Here is a 17,234-nt window from a genome sequence, read left to right as displayed (position 1 = left end):
ACAGCATTCACTTTATAAATTCTGGTTAGTATGAGGGACTGTATTGCATTAAAGGGACAATAAGTAGGAATTACTCCCATCTAGTGGTGAATTTGTATTTTGCATTCAAACTAATTTTGCTCTCCAGCGCCTCGCTTTTTCAAATGCGCGTTGCATCTACGGTAGGCGATATGTACCAAAAAGCTTTGACAGGATGTCTTCTAATAGCACTTCGTCGAGTTTTCCTTCAGGTGAACAGGTGGGTTATTTCAAACAAACTGCAACATTACAAAAAAAAACAAACGAATGTTATTACAGTATGAATTACTGACTGTGAAAAACATGAAATATTGTAGTTATGCCCAGGGTGCGATTTGTGAAAAAAAAACAGAGGGGGGGTTTTGAAACGTTGTTATTCATAAAAATAAATCATGAGAACATGAACTTCACTGCATTTGCAGGAATTGTAAAATCTTTTTTCTTATTAACTGAAGTAGCCTAACGCAATATTTTTACTCTAATAGCTTATCTTTCCCCACACATATGAACTGTGATCATGCAATAACGTTAACTTTACATCGCGATGCTGAGCTACAGTGAAATGATAGAAAATACATTATCTGTGTAGCAATTCGCCTCATTCGTGCAAACTGGAGTAGAATGAGGCTCGTGTCTACCGCGCCGCGCTAAACACCGTGCCGCAGGACCTCTAGACGCGCATAAACGCGTCTTTACATTGAAATCACTCGCGCCAGACGCTCAAGAGTGAGTGAGTAATCATTTTAAAATAAAATTGACTTTAATCAAACCACGGATCCGTGATAAGTTTTGTGATCCGTCTCGCCACTATGTAGTAGCACTATGATCACTTTGAGGGGAGGATAAATTTATCCCCACCGGGGATAAAAATAATTAAGCAGAGGCAGGGATACATTGACCAGAAAGGGGGAAATCCCACGCATTTTACGTTCTATTTTTGACTTTTTTGGCGACGATGTTTTCTTCTCCTGTGGCTTGGCATATGTATGGTCCATAATAACAATGCAATCCAGACTTTTAAACTTGCCGGTGCAGTTTCAAGCGCCTCTCACTGCGCTGCACCTGCGTTTCTGCTGGTTTCGGCTGGCTCTGAACGAAAACGCGTTGGCTTAGTACTTTTTGTCCCTCTCTGCTATTATAGTTTTGCAAGATGGCGGAACTACATGGAAGCCTCCGTGGACCTACCCGTCCCATGTATATAAAGATAATAAATTCTTCATTTATAAGGATAAGTCAGATAATTAGCAGAGGTATTTGTACACCATTGAGGACATATTTATGAATAAAAATACTGATTTTAGATAATAAAATACCTAAAAAGATACTTAGTGTCCCTTTAAGGTGTGGTGGGATATAGGAGTGGTGGCTGATATATTGCTACACACAAGAAACCTGTATAAGTTTGAAAACTGGTAGGGCCTATAAATTAGATTATTTTCTCTACCCCGCGTTTACACACGTGATGGTGCAGTGATTCATTGTCACATAAATTTATTTGCATGTGTTTTTAAAGGGTCATTAAACCCCCCTCAAGTCTAGCCCGTAATCTTTTTGAAAAATACTACTTAAATGGGCGTGGATGGCTGTGAAAAGAAGGGATGGGAGTGGTAGCTGGGCACTGGTAGCGTGCATCCCAGTGGGTATTTAGAGAACATTAGAGGGCACTGGAACCATCCATACACCCACCCTCCCTCCTTTTCCAGGGTTGAAAATATGTCTTTAATCTCTTATCCCGTTGAAAGTGCAGTACGTGCAGTATCAGCAGAAAACAAACAAACACCCTCCCTTCAGTGCTCCGTCCCCAAAATGCACAAACACGCAATTCAAGAGTGGACCTCAATGCAACCTTAACATCCTATTTCAGGCAGCACCCAGTGTTGAAGAGTGTTCTGTATGATCGGACTATCATATATAAATTTTTAGTATTGCTAATAAACAAAAGCTTCTGAAGAGGCTTCAAGATCAAGCCAAAAGGAACCTGGATCAGTCTTCAACCATTCTGTCACAAAAAGAAGCTGACATGCCAGTTGAGACCATCTTGTATATGGGGCGGCAGTGGTTCATGCAGGTTGTCCACAAACCGGAAGGTTGGTGGTTCTATCCCCGGTTCCACTTGACGAAGTGTCGTGGTGTCTATGAGCAAGACACCTAACCCAAGATGGTCCATTTACCATTATATTGGGTATCACCCTTATGACTAGGGAGATGTAATTTGTTCATTTTCAATTTTGGTTTCCTTTTACTCCATAAAAAAACGAGAAAGCCAGCCATTAAAATGTGTATGTCAGGTTAAATTTGTAATTATGTTTAACACAAAATAGTTAGGGGAAATACACGTTTGACAAGTTGATGTATTGTTTTGTATGTTTTTCGATACCTAAAGTCAGAATATAAGATGAAAAAGTTTGTTATTTTCAGTCCTCACTTAAAACTGCCCCTCCCCCCAAACGAATCGTTTGACGTCATATGAGGGAGACGTCTCCCCAGCTCGCTGAGTTGTGTTGATAATTGTACGAGTGATAGAGCGAGAGAATGAGTGATTAGGACATTTATTTAGTTATTTAAGTTAGGTAGTTAGTATACGCAGGCGTATTTTCACGATGGTGAATTACTGCGTTTGTGCTGGGTGCAAAAACACCGTTAAAACCGGTCACAGAGTCCACTTTTTCCCAAAAAGCAGGTCTGTGTTCCGTGCCTGGTTCAACTTTGTTCGGACCAAACGCGCTGACTTCAGTGCTGCTTCGGTATCCAAGACTTCGGTCATTTGCAGCGCCTATTTCAATGAGAAGGACTACGCGGTTGAAGATCTCATGAGTTATAAAATGGGATTTAAAACCCGAGTGAGACTGGTAGCTGATGCGATGCCTACGGTGTATGCTACTGTAGTAGAAGCAGTCGATCGCGCCCGCGCCCCTCTCTCTCTCCCTCACAGACACAACACACAAACCAGCATATTCCAGCATTGCAATCTTGACACCGCAGCCTGTTCATTATAGGCACGGAGCTTCAGAGCTACAGATTAGGTGTCCCTAAATAACCTGCGTATCTAACAGTAGTTCCGCATTAATTAATTTGCACGCAAGTTTTATTTATTATTATGCCGTGTATTCTCCGTGTATATTCATGCACCGAACCGTGACGCCCGTAACGTTTCGGTTCAATGCGAATACATGTACCGTTCCACCTCTAAGTTATGCCTATACTTACCAGACACCTGACCAACTCTCAACTGGTTCTCTTCACACCAGATATTTATGTTTCTTCGATAGGAATTATTTACATTTCTGTTTGGCTCCTCATCTGTCTCCCGCCTGGGAGGCTCAAAATGGTATGGCTGTGGGCCATCGTAGGTTTGAGGTTTTTTTTGGATCTCCTCAGACTCAAAACTCTCCATACTTGAATAGAACTTTGTTGGCACGTCTCCCTCATATGACGTCACAGCTCAGCTGTGTTTTAAAAATATGATCTTGACAGAAATGGCTATAAAGCCTATTGTAGGGCAGTTACAGTAATAATTTTAATGATAATTACATTTTCACTCAGACATCTAAACCTTATTTAATATATCTAAAAAAAAAAATTAACCGGACATACACACTTTAAGCTCCTTAAATACTTTGCTTGAAATAAAATGTGCATCATCATCAAAGGATACATTAAACAAGGTGAAATTTAAATTTTGATTATAGCAATTCTTCTCAACCATGAACCGGGAAGAGCATTCCACCTTTGTAAATTGTTATTAATTTTCTCCAGAAGAGGAGCAAAGTTACTTTTAAATAAAAGTTGGAATGTAGGGGTTATATGAAGCCCTATAGGTAAAACCTGACATGGAATATTTAAAAGGGAAAGAGGAGAGCATTTTGTGCCTGAAGTGAGACTGCCCAATGGTAAAGCAACCGATTTAGTAAAATTGATCTTATAACCAGAAAATTTCCAAAGGAGTTTAAACCTCAACCAGTCGTGAAACTGATGTATTTGAATCTGACAAAAATATCAGAATATCATTAGCATAAAATGAAATCTTGTGTTGTTTGTCACTTATTGTAAACCCTCTAATCAATTAATTATATCTCATCGCTTCTGCCAAGGGTTCAACAGCAAGGGCAAACAACAATGTCGAAAGTGGACGGCCCTGTCTGGTGTGTAGATCTGAGGCAATTAGTGGTTACGGCAGGCTTCCCACAGATCCTTAAAGTCTTAATTTAGATTTTTAAGTCTTATTTTTACATATGAAAGGTCTTACATTTTATATGACACTTTGCCTTAGACATTTCTAAATGCTTTCCAAATTAAAACGATCTAATTTGAGTACATTTTATTTGTTATTATTCTTTGTGGATTTGCTTGTTTATGTGACAATTTTTGTCATTCGCGGCAGCATATTATGTCTGTCTCCTGCATGCGAAAGGATGAGAGAAGAAAATGGGTAAATGTCAGTTTAATTGTTAGTTCATTCTTTATGTGCGTAGAGGTGTGCGATACAGTGGGGCAAAAAAGTATTTAGTCAGCCACCAATTGTGCAAGTTCTCCCACTTAAAAAGATGAGAGAGGCCTGCCATTTTCATCATAGGTACACTTCAACTATGATTAAAAAAATCCAGAAAATCACATTGAAGGATTTTTAATGAATTTATTAGCAAATTATGGTGGAAAATATGGATTTGGTCTATAACAAAGTTTATCTCAATACTTTGTTATATACCCTTTGTATTTGTCACTCATGCTTTCACTGTGTGGTGTGTAGTTGTATGTCTCCAAATTAGTTTTTGTCTTATTGTATTATAACAACATAATATGAAATAAATATATCCCATGAGCAAGAGTGCCGTTATCCCGTGCACAACTGCAAATGCGATATTTATTTTATACAACAGGTAAATTAACAATAAATTAACATTGTGAGTTACATTTTATAAACAATATTTTCAATATTGTTTGTTTTACCTTTATTTCACTGTCAAGAATTTCAAAATGAAAACTTAGCAAAACTTGTTAGGTAAACCCTGGCTGTGGATCAAAGAAATAGCAATTCTGCTGTTGTTTCTCCTACTGGCGTACTATCTATGCATCCACAGTATCAAGTGTTTTCATTCAGCAAATGACTCACGCCTCTCACGAGAAAATGACAGTTTCAACCAGAAAAGACTATTACCTTGTGTCAGCATGCAATTACAGAAAATCAACACAGAGCATGTGCTATGTGTATGGGAGTAAAAGAGAGCTCTCTGAGAGAGCACGTAGAATTTGAGAACTTGTACAATAAATATTCGTACTTGTATGTGAACATTTACACTCACCGCTCCAATGTGAAAACCTGTAAAATAAAAATGTTGAAAAAAATAAGTTGAATGTTGAAATTTGCACTCGCAGACAATAGTCACAAACCTGCATTCTGAATTTGAAGCTGCAGACAAGTAGTCACAAATGTTTAAAATGCCATTCACAGAAATACAATGACAGACACAAACATGCAATATATATTTGCATTTATTCTTACATTCACATTCGCAGTACAGCCTCAATTAGGCACTTGCAACTCCTCAAATCTGTCACTGCAATTTCAAATTTCGCGCCTTGACTTTTGCTACTTTTTTCGCGATATATGAGGTGCAAAACTGACTTGTGCACTTGCAACTATTGTCTGCAAGTGCAAATTTCAACATTCAACTTCAGATTAGTTTACAGGTTATGACATTGGAGCTGTGAGTGTAAATGTTCACATAGAAGTAGGAATATTTATTGTACAAGTTCTCAAATTCACATCTACGTGCTCTTTGAGTTGTGCTACTCTTTTACCTTCATATATGTGCCTGTAACGATCACAGGTTACAAGAATGAACTTTTAAGTGTCTACATTTTTATTTTGTGAGTGTTATTAGAACTCTCAAAGGGAGAAATGTTGTATTACAAATGTATTAAATGTTTAATTTAGATTCCAATACAACAGTATATAAACTGATAAAGTTCTGTACATTGAATTTAGCATTTAAGATTATTATGATGATATAGGATTTTGATTATGGGTGATTTTAATATTCAAGTTTGTTGTCCTGGTAAACCTATGACTAAAGAATTTATGAATTTAGTAGATTCCTTTAACTTATCCCAATGTGTCTCTGGACCAACTCACGATCATGGGCACACACTTGACTTGGTGTTTTCTTTGGGGATAACGATAGAAAATATATGTGTTGAAGAAATAGTCATTTCTGACCACATGCCTATAAGGTTTAATTTTTCTTCCGCAACAAATGGACTGTTATCCTTCCTTATCATGCTTGTCTAGGGTTATCACTACTTCTACACCCAGTGCGTTCTCAACTGCTTTTACTGAATTGGCCCCGCATACTGAGCCCACAGCTTTGCCCGTTGTGGGACCTGATGAATTGGTTAATTCTTTTAATAATATTTGTTCTGAGATCCTGGATAATGTTGCTCCTTTTAAAATGAGATGTCAAAAAGTTAAAAAAGAACCGTGGCTTAATGATATTACGCGGAATCTGAGGCGGGTTTGTCGGCACGCAGAACGTAAGTGGCTGAAAGATAAATTGCAAGTATCTTACGATATTCTTAGAGAGTCTCTATCAAATTATCAAGACGCTGTTAGAGCCGCTAGATCTTTATATTTTGTGCGAATTATATCACATAATGCACGTAACCCGAGGGTATTATTTTCAACCATAGATAAGGTATTGAGTCCGTCTGTTAATATTTTCCCTACCCAGTCTAAGGATCTGTGTGAGAGTTTTTTAAAATATTTTATTGATAAAGTTGCTCTCATTCGATTGAACATTATGCCTGTAGGCAATGTTATAATCCATAAAATGAATCCTTTTCATTGCTTAAGTAAATTTAAATCTATTACACTAGCTCAGTTGGGAAAAATAATACTGCTTTTAAAACCGACTACCTCACTTAATGACGTTCTCCCGTCGCGATTGTTTAAAGAGGTTGTCGACGTTATTGGTCCCAATATACTATTGATTATAAATAGTAGTCTATATCATGGAACTGTACCATCAGGGTTTAAGCATGCGGTTATTGAGCCAGTCTTAAAGAAAATGAGTTTGGATCCACAGGATTTGAAAAATTTTAGACCTATTTCAAAATTGCCTTTTATGAATAAGATCTTAGAGAAAGTTGTCCATAATCAACTTACAGATTTTTTGATGGAAAACAACATAATGGATATTTTTCAGTCTGGATTTAGGACCAAACATAGCACAGAATCAGCATTATTAAAGGTTACAAATTATATTTTTTTAAGTATTGACTCTGGGAAAAATGTCGCCTTAATGATGTTAGACTTAAGTGCAGCCTTTGATACTCTGGATCACACAATTTTAATAGAACGCCTAAGAGATTATGTAGGGATCAATGGCGTGACCCTTAAGTGGTTTTCCTCTTATTTGCATGACAGGACATGTTCTGTCAAAATTGGAAATCATGTCTCCACATCCGCGAATATTTCTTGGGGGGTTCCTCAGGGTTCAATCCTTGGTCCGACCTTGTTTTCGTTATATATGTTACCCCTTGGTTCCATCTTTAAGCAACATAATATTAAATATCACTTGTATGCTGATGATTTACAGCTGTACTTTCCTTTGGAGTGTGATGGTTGTTTATCTCTCACTAATTTTTACAAGTGCTTGACTGAGGTAAAGGGATGGCTAACAAATAATTTTTTACAGTTAAACGAAGATAAGACTGAGTTTATTATGTTCGGGAACAAACAGCTTGGGAATAGTCTGGCTGGAAATTCTGGACTATTGTCCAATAAGATGAGTTATGTGAAGAACCTCGGAGTATTTTTCGATTCTGAAATGCGCTTTGATCGTCAAGTTAATAGCGTCGTGAAATCATCTTTTTTTCAGTTGAGAAAATTGGCTAAATTAAAACCCATCCTTTTATACAAGGATTTGGAGATTGTTCTGCATGCCTTTGTCTCAACCCGATTGGACTATTGTAATGCACTTTATCTAGGCATAAGTGAATCACTGGTTACTCGTCTTCAGTATGTTCAAAATGCTGCAGCGAGGTTTTTAACAAATACCAGAAAACGAGATCACATAACACCTGTATTGATAACCCTTCACTGGCTACCTGTCAAATTTAGAATACAATACAAGGTGTTAACGTTTGTTTTTAAAGCATTACATGATCGAGCTCCTGAATATATAAAGGATATGTTAATCCCTTATCAGTCTCAACGTCATCTACGTTCTTCTCAGAACATGCTTTTAACCGTCCCACGATCTCGCTTGAGGCACAGTGGAGATCGCGCCTTTTCTGTGGCGGCCCCTGCACTTTGGAATGAGTTGCCGCTATCTTTGAAATCCTTGCCAAGCATAGATACTTTTAAAAAGGACTTGAAGACTTACTTATTCCATCAAGCTTATGACGTTTGAATGGGTCTGAGAACTGCGAGTGATTATATGTTTGATTTAATGGTGTCATGTCTTTTAGTGTGTCTTTTAGTGTGTCTTTTAGAGCTATTGTAATTTTTGTGTAACTTATTAATGCTCATGGACAGCACTTTGGTCCATTTTAATGGTTTTGAAAGTGCTTTACAAATAAAAGTTGAGTTGAGTTGAGTTGAGATATCAGCTGAGATTCCTGCCAGTCCTGTTCTCTCTATTGTAAGTTAAATTAGTCAGATTACTTAAATCTCACCCTTTGTCTTTAATGGATCTGGGAGTCCCTGGCCCAGTCGTTGACTAGTTGGGCTGATTGGATCATTTGAATGACACTGTTATGCTGATGAGATCAGGAAATCTCTGTAAACGAACTGACTCATATAGGCTACTGCATTTACATGCCACCTCTCTGTAGATCCCTCCCCCTTGGAATGTATATAATCTACAATATACTGTTTTAGACTAGACTTGAGTTGGATGACTACAGCAACGCTCAGCGAAGTCCTCAATAAAGAATAACTTCTGCTTGAAAGATATCCCAACGTCTCCTGGTCTCTGCTGCGAAGGAAAAGTTCACAACACTTAGCAGAGTCTTAATGCAACAGACAGTGATGATTTTTTCACTGAAATCTGCATTTTAAACTAATCAATTTAATGATTCAATGGCCCTCTTTCCCGAATGAATCAGCTGTTTGAACAAAATGTTTTAATGAATGACTCCCTCAACTCACTTAGTGACTTGCCGCCACCTACTGGCGGTTTTAGTTTCATATTTAAAGGGTTAATGGACTTTATGCACAGCTGCACTACTTCCTTAACTTTAGCCAGCTCCTTTGTTTCCTGTCTGCCATTATTGGACAAACTGATTAATCTAGGTGTGTCTGATTATTTTTGTTGGTCAGGCCCACCTGGATTAATCAGTTTGTCCAATAATGGCAGACAGGAAACAAAGGAGTTGGCTAAAGTTCAGGAAGTAGTGCAGCTGTGCATAAAGTCCATTCACCCAAAAATGAAAATTCTGTCAGTAATAATAATAATAATTTTTTTTACATTTTATATAGCGTTTTTTTCTGCGACCTCATAGCGCTTCACATATGGAAGGGGGGAATCTCCTCAACCACCACCAATGTGCAGCATCCACCTGGATGATGCGACAGCAGCCATATTGCGCCAGAATGCCCACCACACACCAGCTTACTGGTGGAGAGGAGACAGTGATGAAGCCAATCAGTATATGGTGATGATTAGGGGGCCATGATGGACAGAGGCCTAGGGGCAAATTTGGGATTTTTAATGACACGGAGAGTCAAGACCTCAGTATAATGTCTCATCCGAAGTGTCCCCGTCACTATATTGGGGCGTTAGGACCCACACAGACCACAGGGTGAGCACCCCTTACTGGTCTCCCTAACACCTCTTCCAGCAGCAACCTGGTTTTCTCAGGAGGTCTCCCATCCAGGTACTAACCAGGCTAAACCCTGCTTGGCTTCAGTGGGCAACCAGTCTTGGGCTACAGGGTGATATGGCTGCTAAGTAATTACTCACCCTCATGTTGTTCCAACCCCATAAGTCTTTCGTTCATCTTCGGAACACAAATTAAGATATCTTTGATGCAATCTGAGAGCTGTCTCACTCCTTATAGTCCAAGTGACTATAGTGGCTCAACCTTAAGTTTTATCAAGCGACGAGGATACTTTTTGTTTGCAAAACACCACAACAAAAAATAACTTTATTCATTTTCTTCTGTGTGGGCCTCGGACGTGAGTTCACGAGAGCTCCACGATACATGCGCAAGAACTGAGAAGATGGCGCAGATGGGTCTCGATGTAGTGTTTAAAATGGTTCTAAAGCTGCATTTCCTGGATGTCCGAATCGTGAGAAACCAACGAGAAAACGTTACCAATGGCGCAAGATGAATGGCTTACATTTCACACTTTCCCATCAAATTATCGTGCGTGTTATCTTCTTAGTTCTCGCACATGCGTCAAGGCGCTCTCGTGAACTCACGACAGAGGCCCACACAGAAGAAAATTAGTTTATTTATTAAAGTCTTCTTTTTTTTTGCGCAAAAAAAAGGATTCTCGTCGCTTGATAAACTGTAGTCACTTGGACTATTTTAATGATGTATTTACTAACATTTCTGGGCTGGCAGATGAAATTACCTTGCAGCCTATGAAGGAGTGAGCCAGCTCTCAGATTTCATCAAAAATATCTTAACTTGTGTTCCGAAGATGAACGAAAGTCTGACGGGGTTGGAACAACATGAGGGTGAGTAATTACTGACAGAATTTTCATTTTTGGGTTAACTAACCCTTTAAGCTATTTAGGCCTACCTAAGACCATCTGGTATTCCACTTCCTTTCAACAGAAAATGATTCCTTCGAATTCAATCTGTCGAATCAATAAAGGCCAGAACCCCCTCAGGGGACTATAGGAACTTTACCGGAGGTGACTCGAAGTTTAGCTGGGTAAAGCATGACATACTGGGCTCCATCTGCTTTAGCTTTTGCCGCACCGCGTAGAACACTTTCCGTTTGCGTTGAACAGTTGTGGAAAAGTCCTGATAACAATAAGCACATCTGCTAGGATCCACAACCCCGCAGCTTATCCTGTAAGTTGTGGAAGCGAACAATAATTGTATAAGGCCTACCCTTGGCGTCGGCATTCGGCATAGAGATGCGATGAGCTCTCTCCAGCTTAAGCATCCCAGACTTAGTTTCAATACCGAGGAACTCTGGTATCAAAGTCTGAAGAAACGTGGTCGTGTTAGGACCCTAAACATTTTCAGGCAGACCAATGATGTGTACATTTTTCCTCCAACCTCGATTTTCTAGATCATCCAAGTGTTTGGTGAGTGAAGAAACTTGGCATGCGAGAGTCTGGATCCGCGCATTTTCTGTATCTACTGTAGACTCGACATCAGCAATTCTGTTCTCGGCTTCATTAAGTCTGCCCTTCGTTTGTTCAAGTTGTTGCGAATGGGCTTGAATAGTCTGCAGGTAGATCCTTTTTCTCAAGTGTCTTCGCTGGTTTCAGCATTTTTTTTTTTTTTTTACTAAAGAATCAGGCCATAAAGTTTCTAAATACATTGTACCTCAGGTTACATTGCCAAAATGTATTACATTATGTACTCCACTAATTGAATGAGGAATATCTTATTGAATAAGGCAGGAGCATCAGCAAATGCATCCACCTCTCATGCCTCCATCTTGGCCCCCTGGAAAGCTTTTCTACACTGTAAAAAATGTGGCTGCGATTAGTTAAAATTTGTTGAGATAACTTAAATATCCAACTTAACCAAACTAAACTTAAGTTAACTAAACTTAATATTTTAAGTCAAGCTTGAACACATACTTTTTAAAGTTGAAACAATGTTGGATTTTAAGTTGTGCTAAATAATCGCAGCAATTTTTTTTACAGTGTAGTATTAATGCTCTTCCCTAAGCTCTTGCCTGATCATAAACCTTCTTTTTCCAGTGATATTCCCTGACCTTTTCTCTTTTGTAATGTCTCTCAGCCATCTTTCTTTCTTAAAATCTCCCTCTTGCTCACTTTCCCTCTTCCCCCATCATGAGTGTATTCGCCCCCTACTGCTGATTGGCTTTAAGTGTGTTGTGGTGCTCGGTCCGATCCACTTTTAACAGTGCTTCTCAGGAATCGCTTTCTGCCCCTTTAATATGTCAGGTCTGGTTAGGTGTGTGGGAAACTGAATATGTGATTTTGTGTTTTTTCAGCGAACGCACAAGAATTCGCTAATGACCGAACATACAGTCACCATACGGACCAAACCAGAGCAGAGAGAACGGAGGAGAGAGGAGAGGTATGAACATCTTTTTTTCTGTCTTTCTCAGTAATATTAGAGACTTGGTAACCACTAGCTAGTTTTTAACTTGGTTAGTTTTTAACTAACTCTGTTAGGTCGTAAGCTCTCTGTAAAGTAATGCATTGTCGCATAATACAACGTTTACCCTCAGTGATCCAATAGCAGCCTTCAAATACATGAGCAGAAATGGTTGAAATGTTGTGAATTTCAGTTTGTCCTTATGTCTAACTTCTTTTGCCTCAAGCAAATAACTGAAAGCAAGTTTCCATTAAAATACGATATTAATTAACATGAACAACATAAGCATTTTTGTATGTTAATAACAATCAGAAATGGTATTTTTAAATTAATAAGGAGGATCAATAAATAAATACTGATAGAAAAAACATAAGAAATTAATTATGATTGATTTTATTTGACATGCACAACACAGGCCAATGCACACAGATTAGCACTTGTTTAGGACGGGGTCGTGTTGAAGAGCCGCTAACAAAGTAATTCATTCACATGATGTTCTCTCTCTTAAAATGTAAGCGAGTGTAAATGCATTAACATACAGTCATCTGAAAAAGAAAGTACACCCTATTTGAATTATATGGTTTTAGGCATCAGGACATAAAAAACAATCACCTGGGCCCGTATATTCATAAAAAATCTTATGAGTAGCTCCTAGTGAAATTAGTGAATATCAGGCCCATATATAGTGAAGGGCGTTTACTCTTAAAATTAAATAAAAAATCCTACTAAAGAAAAAAGTAATTCAGAAATCATCTTAACCCTTAAAAGAGGATGATATTACATGCGCTTCATGAGGCACACGTGCGCGGTCTCTTGGTCTCTCTCCCACTCTGCCGTGCACGCGCTACGCGGTTTGGAGCAGTCTCTGTCTCGCGGGCGCACTCGCTCTAGATTCCGGAGATTTTAACTAATTCGCAGGCATCAGTGAGCCGCTATCAATATGCGGGAGATTCACGGAACTTCCGGGAGATTTGGGATGTCTGTATTTCTATACTGAAATAATATCGGCATTGTAATTATTGATTTTTCATTAGGCTATTTTTTTGGTGCCCTCTCAGCTCTTGGTGCCCTACGCACAGCGAGTGATGCGCGTGGTGGGAGCGGCGGCGCTGGCTATAAGCTCCCACGTCTGCTTCTTGCCCTGTGCTTTGACACCCGGCCTGCATTTTCCTTTAAGGATGGCCTTGTGTTCATCAACTAACTGGGCTTACAGTAAACGCTGTTCCTGTCCAGTTGGGCTTTCTCGTCCTTCTTGTTTTTTATTCCATGTTTGCTACATTAAAACCAACATTCAAACCATCACTTAAATAGACAGCAATCAGTGTAATTGGAAAGAGTGGAACAATTTGTATCATTCTAAGGTAATCAAATACCTTATAGGAAATTAACAGCATGGTAAAAAAAGAAAAAAAAGTATTTACATACATATTTACGTATATACATATATATGTATATATATATATATATATATATATATATATATATATATATATATAGTGTGTGTGTAGACCCTATACTTAAAATCGCTCTTTTTTTCCCCCCTTCTTGGACAAACAACCAATCACAGTCTTCAAAAGATTTTGTCATACATAGCAACGGGGTTAGCCCCGCCTCCTCACTTAGATGAAAGTTTTTTTTATTTTCCTTGCTCAGAGTTGCTCTCAGATCAGTCCCGAATCAATCTTAAGCTAAGACTCCTACGTAGAAGTTAAGCTAAATTAGGAGTTTTCTGAGAGGATTCTTAGAATGCCCTTGATCCTTAGCAGGTCCTAAAATTAGGTAAATACAACCTCAGATGAACAACACCACAGGACATATTACAGTGTCATTATTTTACAAAAATAGTCAAAATGGAGAAGCCATGTGTGAAAAAATAATTCAATAGCTTGTAGAACCACTTTTAGCAGTTTTCTGTATGACTTTATCAGTCTCTCACATCGTTGTGGAGGAATTTTGGACATTGTTTCAGTTCATTGAGGTTTATAACGGGGAATGCATGAAAGCTGACTTTGTTGTAACGTGACGAAACGGTACATAACGGCACACAACAATGAAGTGCTGAGGCTTTCACCATCTGAAAGGCAAGTCGCCTCTCTTGAATCCTAAAAACATTCATTGTGAAAAATTATCTCTCTGGTAATGGAACTCGGTCGCTGTTATCTCTTGCTCTCGCTGTCTCCCCCTCTCGCTGTCAGATCACCGGAAATTTTCACCGGAAGTACTGGCCCGCACACTCAGGGTTCGAACGTCAACGGTCGCCATATTGTGCACGGAGTGAATTCCATTTCACAAGCTTTTTTTCAATGCCCGTCCGTTTTCCTTGCAAATGAAATAGATTTTTAAATAAAGCTCTCGCTGATTAAGCTGTAAATCTCACAGAGCAGTGTTTCAGGCTGATTCAAACCAGTAAAACTTTTAAAACTATTAATTCAACGTCAAATTGTATGTTTATTTATTTTGTGTATAAAATAAACAAACATACAGTTTTGTTTATTTTTCACAACTCAAGGAAAAATATGATTTCTTTTATAATAGCACTGAAGATTCAATGTTGCTCTGAAATGGAGAAAAATGATAAAGATAACCTTATTTGGTACATTATGAAGAGAAGTTAGCTCAGTAGTGCAAATTGATATCTGAAAGACAGAAAGTGTTGTAGAAATATGTTTTTACACAGCCACTCATAATAGCCAAAAATAAAATATTGACCATGGTGTTTTAAGATTCAATATCAAGATTGTTCAAATAAATATCAAAATCTAAATTTTTACCCAGCCCTATTTGAATGTTTCATTCTGTTGTTCTTGTTTTGAAGTAACTCACAGATAATGACTGATGCCGGTGTCTATTCTTCAGGGTGGGTACTCCATGTTTATTCAGCTGATGCCGATAGTTGTGCTGGTCTTGGTCTCAGTCCTCAGCCAGATGATGGTGTCCACACCTCCTTATAGCCTTTACTCCAGACCGTATGTCATAATACCTTACAATACATGCCTCATACTACAGTACAATCTATGCTTTTTCAGGGTTTCTCAAACTCGGTCCTGGAGGGCCACTGTCCTGCACAGTTTAGCTCCAACTCTAATCAAACACACCTAGCTGTGAGTTTCAAGTGATCCTGAAGACATTGATTAGCATGCTCAGGTGTGTTTGATCAGTGTTGGAGCTAAACTGTGCAGGACAGTGGCCCTCCAGGACCGAGTTTGAGAAAACCTGCTTTAGATCATTTGCAATAATACTTTGATACATGCCTCACAACACCGTACAAACTGTACTTCAGGCAGCATGTAATAACTCTTTATATATGGGGTTTTTAAACACTTTGCAGTGCTAGAAAGTTCAAAAGGCTGACTCTTATCGGACTTAGTCATATTGAAGCTTTACCCTCCCCTTTCTTTGTGCAAAATTTCACAACTGTTTGTGTGTATTACATATGCAGTATATTTTCCACTGGGCAAAAAAACCCCAAATGGCTAAACACTTTTAACTGTCTTAACCACAGATTATTGGTCAGGAAATTAGCAAAATTTAAGAAAATGCACTACTTAAAAGGCCATTATTGTCTAACGAAAAACATCACAGACAGAATTAAGTTATTGGCATCTTACCCCATGTTACCCTAATATTAAGAAAGAATATATAAATGAATAAATATATTATGGTTATAACAATTTATACACTTGTACCCTTAAACTCTAATCATACTGTTCCTTAAAACTGTGTAATGGTTTTTATCTCTGCTCCTTCACATATAGGTCCACAGGACAGACTGTTAAGAGACAAACAGAGAACCTGCATGTGGACTATTTTGTCACCAGAGATTTCAAATCAGAATATAAGGGCTCAGCTTTGCTAAAGATTGAGAAGAATGTAGAGGAGGATTATGTTTCTAATGTGCGCAACAACTGCTGGAAGGAAAGACAGACAAGTATGTGTCATTATTTCATCTTTACTATCTTATTTTTCCACTATGGGTTTATATGCTTTGTTTGGTCCTAGGGATATGCTTTGAGGTCCTAATAAAATTATTTTTCTCATCATGTCATCCCCTTCAGAAACAGACCTGCTGTATGCTGCTAAGGTCTACAGAGATGAAAGATTACAGCGAAAGGCTGAGCTCATGACCATGGAGAACTGCAAAGAGCTGGACAGATTAAACAACCTGTTCCGTGGTGGATAAACCTCAAACTGAAACTAACAGACACTTAAGAAAATAAGACACCATGGTATAAATTTATTTTTTTGTTTGTTGTTGTTTTTTAAAAAACATTCTTATAGAAAACATATTAAAAATGTTATAAGTCTCTCATCTGGAATATGTTTTGCTTTATAGTACATCAAATCAACTGAGAAAAAATCAATTCATTTTTTAATCTGTCTCTCTATTATGTCTGACTTTACTAAACCGTGGGTCTAGATGTTCTACACTTAAACTACACAACCTTCTTTTTTCTTCTTCTTGACTTTGAATCCAAACTGGCATTGACTCCATATGAATGTTGCTCTCCTTGCCAAGTTTTAACAGTGCTACTAACTTAAAGAGATCACTATTTTGAATCTTAATTAACTTTAAGTAGTACAGATGAAATAAAAGCTGTTAAATAGAAGACTACTCTTCCATTCGTTTTAGGAACAGAAATTATTCAATATATTTTTTTATCCTCTTTTACTTTTTTTTTCCATCAATTGAAAGTCCACACAACCAAAATTTCACACTTCGAAAAGATACCTTAAAAGTAATCCATATGAATCAAGAATACGGAACCAAATTAAGGCTTTTACTCCTTGAATAACTCGCATACATAGAGTTGACCAGATATGGTAAACATGAAAGTACAAACATGCTTGTGTAGCAAATTAGCTCAGAAGTAAAATGTTTAATTAATTATAAATATTTGGATTAGTTTAAGAATTGACTGTAGCAGAATTAATAATACAATTATTTAATCAGTTCG

The 17,234-nt window shown here is 38.0% G+C and overlaps 1 protein-coding gene across 1 annotated transcript in view; it reads left to right on the top strand.

The window, feature by feature from the left end:
• dnajb14 (DnaJ heat shock protein family (Hsp40) member B14) overlaps window positions 1–16,878 on the top strand; it is a 48,441-nt gene extending 31,563 nt beyond the window's left edge. Inside the window, exons 5-8 of the mRNA XM_079615972.1 lie at window positions 12,173–12,258; window positions 15,136–15,245; window positions 16,035–16,207; window positions 16,335–16,878. Of these exons, the coding sequence (XP_079472098.1) occupies window positions 12,173–12,258; window positions 15,136–15,245; window positions 16,035–16,207; window positions 16,335–16,459 (494 nt within the window). The 3' untranslated portion in view covers window positions 16,460–16,878. The remainder of the gene's footprint in view (window positions 1–12,172; window positions 12,259–15,135; window positions 15,246–16,034; window positions 16,208–16,334) is intronic.
• The last annotated feature ends 356 nt before the right edge of the window (window positions 16,879–17,234 follow it).

The sequence above is a fragment of the Phoxinus phoxinus genome (genome assembly GCF_949152265.1).
Source record: "Phoxinus phoxinus genome assembly, chromosome: 6".
In the NCBI taxonomy this organism is placed as follows: Eukaryota; Metazoa; Chordata; class Actinopteri; order Cypriniformes; family Leuciscidae; genus Phoxinus; species Phoxinus phoxinus.
The sequence above is the reverse complement of the archived record's forward strand: the minus strand, read 5'-3'. Positions and strand labels throughout refer to the sequence as shown.